The sequence below is a fragment of the Triticum dicoccoides genome, chromosome 5B (assembly GCF_002162155.2).
Source record: "Triticum dicoccoides isolate Atlit2015 ecotype Zavitan chromosome 5B, WEW_v2.0, whole genome shotgun sequence".
In the NCBI taxonomy this organism is placed as follows: domain Eukaryota; kingdom Viridiplantae; phylum Streptophyta; class Magnoliopsida; order Poales; family Poaceae; genus Triticum; species Triticum dicoccoides.
This window is the reverse complement of record NC_041389.1, coordinates 5,764,774-5,773,455: the sequence shown is the minus strand read 5'-3', so window position 1 is coordinate 5,773,455 and position 8,682 is coordinate 5,764,774. Positions and strand designations below refer to the sequence as shown.

Below are 8,682 nucleotides of genomic sequence, written 5' to 3'. Positions count from 1 at the left end.
AAGTATGTTGTCATGGATCCTCTACCATGTTGAGCTTGCCTTTCCCCCTCATGCTAGCCAAATTCTTAGCACCAAGTAGAAATACTACTTGTGCTTCCAAATACCCTTAAACCAGTTTTGCCATGAGAGTCCACCATATCTACATATGGATTGAGTAAGATCCTTCAAGTAAGTTGTCATCGGTGCAAGCAATAAAAATTGCTCTCTAAATATGCGTGACTTATTAGTGCGGAGAAAATAAACTTTGTACGAACTTGTTGTGGATGCAATAAAAGCGACAGACTGCATAATAAAGGTCCACATACAAGGGGTATTATAAAGTGATGTTCTTTTGCATTAAGATTTTGTGCATCAACCCCAAACATGCATGACAACCTTTCCTTCCCTCTACGAAGGGCCTATCTTTTATTATTATCTTCTACCATATGCAAGAGTCACGGTGATCTTCACCTTTCCTTTTTCATTTTATCCTTTGGCAAGGTCAGCATGTTGGAAAGAACATGATATATATATCTTATTGGATGTGGGGGAGAATGAATTATTATTGTTGACATTACCCTTGAGGTAAAAGGTTGTGGGGCAAAACTATAAGCCCCTATCTTTCTCTGTGTCCGATTAAAACTCCGTAACCACAACTATTGCGTGAGTGTTAGCAATTATGAAGGACTAAGTGATAGTTGAGTATGTGGACTTGCTTTTAAGCTCTGACATAGACTCTTTCCGATGTTATGATAAATTGCAATTGCTTCAATGACTGAGGTTATAATTTGTTGGTGCTCAATAAGATTTATTATTCATACTTTGGCTTTGTGAAAAGATCATCACTTGAACATGAGTAATCATATGACAAAATCTATATATGTTGCTGTTATGAAACAATCATGATGCCTTCATGTCTGTATTTTATTTTTATCGGCGTCTCTACCTCTAAACATGAGGACATATTTATTGTTATCGGTTTTTCGCTTGAGGACAAGCGAGGTCTAAGCTTGGGGGAGTTGATACGTCCATTTTGCATCATGCTTTTATATCAATATTTATTGCATTATGGGCTGTTATTTCACGTTATGTCACAATACTTATAGCTATTCTCTCTTATTTTAGAAGGTTTACATGAAGAGGGAGAATGCCGGCAGCTGGAATTCTGGGCTGGAAAAGGAGCAAATATTGAAGGCCTATTCTGCGCAACTCTAAAAGTCCTGAAACTCCACGGAATACCTTAAAAGAAATAAAGAAAAATCATCGCCAAAGATGAAGGCCAGGGGGCCCACACCCTGCTCATGAGGGTGGGGGGCGCGCCCCCTACCTCGTGGGCCCCCTGGTGGCTCTTCGACGCCCATCTTCTCCTATATGAAGTCTTTCGATGAGAAAAAAAGAAGGCAACCTTTCGGGACGAGACTCCGCCGCCACGAGGCGGAACCTTGGTGGAACCAATCTAGGGCTCCGGCAGAGCTGTTTTGCCGGGGACACTTCCCTCCGGGAGGGGGAAATCATCACCATCGTCATCACCAACGCTCCTCTCATCGGGAGAGGGCAATCTCCATCAACATATTCACCAGCACCATCTCATCTCCGAACCCTAGTTCATCTCTTGTATCTAATTCTTGTCTCCAAGTCCGGGATTGGTGCTAGTAGGTTGCTAGTAGTGTTGATTACTCCTTGTAGTTGATGCTAGTTGGTTTATTTGGTGGAAGATCATATGTTCAGATACTTTATGCATATTATTACCCCTCTGATTTTGAACATGAATATGCTTTGTGAGTAATTACGTTTGTTCCTGAGGACAAGGGAGTAGTCTTGCTATTAGTAGTTATGTGAATTTGGTATTCGTTCGATATTTTGATAAGATGTATGTTGTCTAACCTCTAGTGGTGTTATGTGAACGTCGACTACATAACACTTCACCATTATTTGGGCCTAGAGGAAGGCATTGGGAAGTAATAAGTAGATGATGGGTTAATAGAGTGACATAAGCTTAAACCCTAGTTTATGCGTTGCTTCGTAAGGGGCTGATTTGGATCCATATGTTTCATGCTATGGTTAGGTTTACCTTAATACTTTTTTTGTAGTTGCGGATGCTTGCAATAGAGGTTAATCATAAGTGGGATGCTTGTCCAAGTAAGGGCAGTACCCAAGCACCGGTCCACCCACATACCAAATTATCAAAGTACCGAACGCGAATCATATGAGCGTGATGAAAACTAGCTTGACGATATTCCCATGTGTCCTCGGGAGCGCTTTTCCTATTATAAGAGTTTGTCCAGGATTGTCCTTTGCTACAAAAAGTATTGGGCCACCTTGCTGCACTTTATTTACTTTTGTTACTTGTTGCTTGTTACAATTTATCCTATCACAAAACTATCTGTTACCACTTATTTTAGTACTTGCAGAGAATACCTTTCTGAAAACCGCTTATCATTTTCTTCTGCTCCTCATTGGGTTCGACACTCTTACTTACCGAAAGGACTACGATAGATCCCCTATAGTTGTGGGTCATCAGTGCCTCATCAAATAAATATATCCATATCTACTCAAGTCGTCGGTAAAAGTCACAAAGTAATGATAGCCACCTCTGGCAGTTGTGCTCATTGGTCCACACAAATCAATGTGTATCACTTCCAACAGCTCGGACGCCCTCTCGCAACTCTTTGCGGAAGTAGATTTAGTCATCTTGCCGAGCAAGCATGATTCGCATGTCTTGAACGACCCAAAGTCAGACAAAGTTAGGAGCCCATCATCATGGAGCTTCTTCATGCGTTTTAGACTAATGTGTCCAAACCGGCAATGCCAGAAGTATGTCAGATTTATGTCATTAGACTTATGCCTCTTGACATTCACGTTATAGACCGGTTATTGTTCTAGATTCAATGTAAATAGCCCATCAACAATGGTGCGTAGCCGTGGAACATACTATTCAAATAAAATTAAAAACCATTGTCCATTAAATTGAATACATAACCCTGACTCATCAAGCATGAGGCAGAAATAAAGTTCCGACTAAGTGCAGGAATGTAATAACAATTATTCAATTCCAAAATAAATCCAGAAGGAAGCTGGAGCTGCATCGTGCCGACATCCAACACAGCAACTCTTGCTTTGTTGCCGACCTTGATGTCAATCTCCCCTTGTGCCACACGCCTAATCCTTACCATCCCCTGCATCGAGTTGCAAATATGAACAACCGATCCGGTATCAAATACCCAGAGCTACTAGGAATGTCAGCAAGGTAAATGTCTATAACATATATAACAAGTGTACCTTTGGCTGAAGCAGCATTCCTGACCTTCTTGCCATGCTCTGCAAGCCACTTGCTACAGTTCCTCTTCCAATGACCAGTTCATTTGCAATGATAGCAAATGGTCTTCGAGTCCGGTCCTGACTTCGGCGCATTAGCGGAGGTTACCATCTTCGTACCCTTTGCATTAGCCTTCTTCTTGGACCAACTCTTCTTGAAATTGCCTAAGTTCTACATCATCAACACTTGATGCGTGCCTTTCCTAATATCCTGCTCTGCCACCTTAAGAATCCCATGCAATTTAGTGAGCTTCTTATCCATGACATGCATATGATAGTTCAAGATGAACGTCCCATAGCTAGGCAGAAGAGAACCAAGAACTTCATCAATAGCCAGCTCATCCAAGAGTGGGAAGCCCAACCGATCCAAAGCATGCACGTATCCGATCATCTTGATCACATGCGGGCTCAGTGGATCACCTTCCTTCAGCTTACAATCCAGCAAGGATCGCCAGAGTTGAACCTTTCAGTCCTAGCCTGCACCTGAAATGTGCTCTTGAGACTCTCAATAATATCTAAAGCCCCAACATCTTCGAAATGCTGCTGCAAATTAGGCTCCATACAAGCCAGCATGAGGCAGTTGATCTCGTTTGATTCATCAATGAGTTTCTGATAGGCATTCCTGGTTGTGGTAGTAGCATTATCGGCAGGTTCCTCTGGAAGTGAATCCTCTAGAACATGTTCCTTTCTATCATGCTTGAGAACAATTCTCAAATTTCTATACCAGGTGGTAAAGTTTGTTCCATTCAGTTTATCCTTTTCCAGAATGGATTTCAATGCAAAGTTGAGTTGAGCAGGTGGTGCCATTGATCTACAACAGAAAAATATGCAATCACTAAGCAATGTGTTTATGTAGAGTAATTCAAGCCTAAACAGAAATACTCCCACTGAAGTCAGCATCCCTCTGCAAACTCTCAGTAATTCGGGATCCGACTAGCGCATGCGACTAGTAAACTTTATCATCACTGCTAGCTAACATACCTATCCGGTAAGCAACTCCTTGCTCATCGTATCTCTATACGACTCTTGTCGGTCGGGTAGGTATCTTATACCACGGCTCCCAACCTTCCCTGCCACATGGCCCAAAACTGTCTTGATAGCCTTGTCAAGTTAACTGGATGCAGTGCATGTCCGTGTCCGACGCGAACCCTTCAGTTCAAGGACACCCAGCAGCACCCCAATTTTATGAGCCCACTACTAGACGTACTTGACGTGCGAAGGTGCAACGTCGGAGATGGAAATTCGCTTGATAGTCATGAGGGATCATTCTACCATTTTAACATCCATAGAAACAAAGAAGCATAACAATCACAAATAAACACATATTGTGAAATAGTATGGCTCCTTCATGGACGTTCTTCCAGGTCGGCTCCGACTCTGATGACCATCTAGGAACTCCGCTGGGACACCAAGCCACCAACCTGATCTCTATAATCCAACTACTACAACTAGTAATAAATTTTACAAAGAATCACAAGTCGACACACATGTCAATATACATTATAATGACAGCACCTTGGCTCCTGCCGGCTGACAAACATGACGCGCAGGCCATGTACAAATTACACACATTCGTCACAAACACATGAGCCATAAAACCTGCAAAACAAAGTTACGCATAGAATCACATTCTACCAATTTGAGTGATCATGTACGAAATACAAGGCGCTACACACACGTCGGTCCCATATAAACTCCGATCACACCGAATTTTCCGATTTGACCAATCTTATCGATCATCGCGAGTCTGATTCGGATTTACGTTTCACTGTTAACCCCGATGGCGGATACCGACCGGTAGGGGTAGGTTGTGTCACGACCTCATCGACTCCGATCATTAGAAAACACAACCACGTCGATCCCCATGTGCAGTTGATCTCATCAACCATGCACACGGCCGATCTCCTCAACGACAACAGATCCCATCTGCCACCTCCACATATCTAATATGCATACGATCTGAATCCAAATCCTATAGAAGAGGCTCTGATACCATTGTTTGGTTCTACGATAGGGTGCGTCCACTGCAAAACAAAATTTTCCTATGCGCAGAACAACCAAAAACATGCTACGGGAGATGGATCATAGTTCGTTACCACTAGACGCGCAGTGTCGTGCAGTGAAAGAAGAGTTGGGGCAGCGCGTCCGCGTGGATCGTCTCCTCCTCGTCTGATCTCCCTCGAACAACCGGTCGTCGGTTCCCACGTACAGGTCCACAGGAGCGGTGCAAGTGCACCACCTCAAATGGTATCTGTGCGTGGAGGAGGAACACCGTGCGGCGGACTGCTAGGTCCGATCACACATTCGACAGCGATTGGAGGTGGCTATTCGCAACACATGCAAACCCTAGTGATAGTGCTGAAGCGATCAACGAAATGAGTGTGCCACACATCCACTTTATATAGGCGTCCGTTGAGGGCTCAATACTTGGGCCTCGCACGGACCGTAAAGCCCAAAATTTGTTCGGCTAGGATCTGAGTCCGAGTAGGATGATATCCGACTCGTGGAGTCTGATCCGGCCTCACAAGTTCCTCCCTTAAGCGCGCGACCCCTTAGGTTCAAGCCGGCTTGGTCGCAGGTCGGATCACCTCCGACCTGCTCGCTGGTAGCGGCCTCTAGCAAGGCGTGCCGACCACGAAGCAAACAGTGAAGCCGGTTGGCAAACCTATACATCACACTTCCATTCCTTTTGCCACACGATACATGTTGTCGAGCTCAAGGCGAGTCTGTCATCCTTGTGCTAGACCGACGTCTTTCTCGATCCAGTGATGTCGACTACAAACCGGATTATCTCATAATCCTTGTTGCATGGCCATAATTATCCTGGTCGGATCACAGGAGGGGCTCGGAGTATATCTCTCCTGATCGGAGGGCCAAATCCCATCTTGCTCGATCATGTCTCGCACCATGGGTCTGGACAAGCCTGAAACCTACCTTTGTAACTACCCAGTCACGGAGTAGCGTTTGGTCGGCCCAAAGCAGGTCTGTCACCATCCCGAGTACATGCGTCAGCTCAGGTCTTAGGACATAGACCGTACGTTGTACTAGAGACTCACATATGACATATTGCAGCGTCTCATAGTTGGGTATGTCCGACTCGGACCTTATCTCGACTCGGATACGACTATGTCGAATCCGACCAAATCCTTCCAAGTCCATATTATCCGGTTAGCATCCAATGCTCCATGGCTAGTGAGACCTAAGCCATCGACCGTGTCATATGCTAGTCTAGTCGGCTGCGCGTTCACACAACCCTTTCGACTAGGGGCCTTTTAGGATAGTCATCATACAATGCATAGTCCCACAAACAAGTCACGTACTTGTTGGTACACATCAATGATAATGTCCAAGGACTATCTTTATTCATAAGGACATAGGAAATATCATCATACAGGATTGCCTCTAGGGCATATCTCTAACACCAAGAAGTTAGCCAGATGCACGTATCGTCCTAAGATACATGTTCATTGCAAAAAAGAAAATTAGTGAGTGCGCTACAATCAAATTCTTCTGTGTCATTTATCTTGTGGTGGACTTTATTTTGGTGGACTTGCAAGGTGGGGAAGTCTGCCTTGTATAAATCTATTGGCAATGTAAGAATTGAAATGTCTTATTATTCTCCCTCCACATCTTCATATAGTTTACGGTTTCAAATTTCTTATAAATATCCATGTACCTATTGCAACGTGTGGAAGTATCGCAGGTTGATGACCAATCTTGGATAGGCACCCTGGGCACAACAACAGCCAGAGGTAGAATGCATGCATCTATCAACAATTTACGGTTGACGATCAATCTTGGATAGGCGCCCTGGGCACAACAACAACCAGAGGTAGAGGACAGGGAAACTAGATTTAACTTGCTGCTTGTATTGATCAACTAAGAAGGGCTTATAAAGCTGAAACAACTCTAACTGTATTTGGGGACAACAGGAAAACCTTCTTTGGGAGCAAACCTTTCCATATATACCCAAACCTTCACGTGTTACATTTGGTTACAGATGCAATATTAACTAGTGATAGTGATGCCACACATATCTCAAATTGGTTGGTTGCCTGGTGCGACCTGGACTTCTGGTGTGCCCAGATTGGGCCTCCTCCACGACAGGTATGTGGCCCCCGACATGGAATTATATGTGATCGATTACACATAACTTACATGGAAATAGATAGATTGATAAATAAATATTGCTACTACAATATCAGCTGACGTCTCTTATAACTTATCATTACTTTCCCCTTAGGCAATAGACCGATCATGCTCCAATCTACCTGAGGGTATGGTGATATTAGCTTGAGGTCAAAGTTTCTTAACAGATGGCTCCATATCACCTTAATTTGCATGTAAGCGAAGACCATGCCAGGGCAAGCATGCCTTCCACCACTAAATGACGTGAAAGAGTACTTGCCACCAACTTTGTCCTCCTCTCTTCCAAGAGCAAACCGATCTGGATCATATACATGAGGGTCACTATAAACACAAGCCAGCTTATTGTTGAGTGCCGTAGGGATTACAATGTTATGCCCTCCAGGTATGTTATATTCCTTGCCTTCTTTGGTCCGCACCTTGAATTCTTTATGGGCCTTGCGAACTAACATTGGCACTGCAGTATGCATCCTAAGTGCCTCTTTGATGCATCTATGCAGGGTATCCATCTCTAACAAGGCATCATAGCCTATTTGGTTCTTGTACTTGCTAATGATATGCTTTTGCTCCTCCACGGCAGCTATTAAGAACTTGGTATTGCTCAGCATGCAGGCTCCAGTCCATACAGTAGTGCTAGAGGTCGTGTGTTTTGCAGCAAAAATCATAGCAATCATCATGCCCGAGATTTCTGCTTCAGTTGTGGAGCGACCATCTTTATACTTTGAATTCATCAACCTCTGAAGTGCATCCTCCTCGACCCGGTTGGAGCTTCTACGTGACCTGATGTTTGTACTGAATATTTGTTTCAGCCTGATGTGAGCCTTGTCGCGTTTGCGGTTTGGTGGAGTTGGAATATATGGGAACAAGAGACTGAAAAAGTTGAAGCCATTTTCAAGCTCATTGAACAATGAGTATACTTCTTCAAGCATGGTCTCTCGAACCTCATATCCGAGTAGGCACCGGCTTGAGGTAAATATGAGCACCTGTTCGAGTTCATGTTTAAGATCAACTATGCCATCTTCTCCCCACTTTGCAAAGTAGGCCTGCAGTATAAGCAAGTCATCGGTCAAGTGCAGCACACATGCATGGTATCACTACTCTTGTCATCTGCAACTTCTAACCAAAACTAATGACAAATGCTGATGCCTGGTGCAGCACACAAGCCATCTTGGTAATCTAATATATTGTTTTACAAAAGAGTTAGACTTGTCTTGTGGGCTGAATTGACCACGTACCCCCTCC

General features: G+C 43.9%; 1 protein-coding gene across 2 annotated transcripts in view; it reads right to left on the bottom strand.

Moving 5' to 3' along the window:
* Positions 1-7,236: 7,236 nt before the first annotated feature.
* LOC119306981 (obtusifoliol 14-alpha demethylase-like) overlaps positions 7,237-8,682 on the bottom strand; it is a 3,876-nt gene continuing 2,430 nt past the window's right edge. For both annotated transcript variants that reach the window (XM_037583058.1, XM_037583059.1), the window contains one exon: positions 7,237-8,483. In XM_037583058.1, coding sequence (XP_037438955.1) covers positions 7,488-8,483 — 996 coding nt within the window. In that variant the 3' untranslated portion in view covers positions 7,237-7,487. The remainder of the gene's footprint in view (positions 8,484-8,682) is intronic.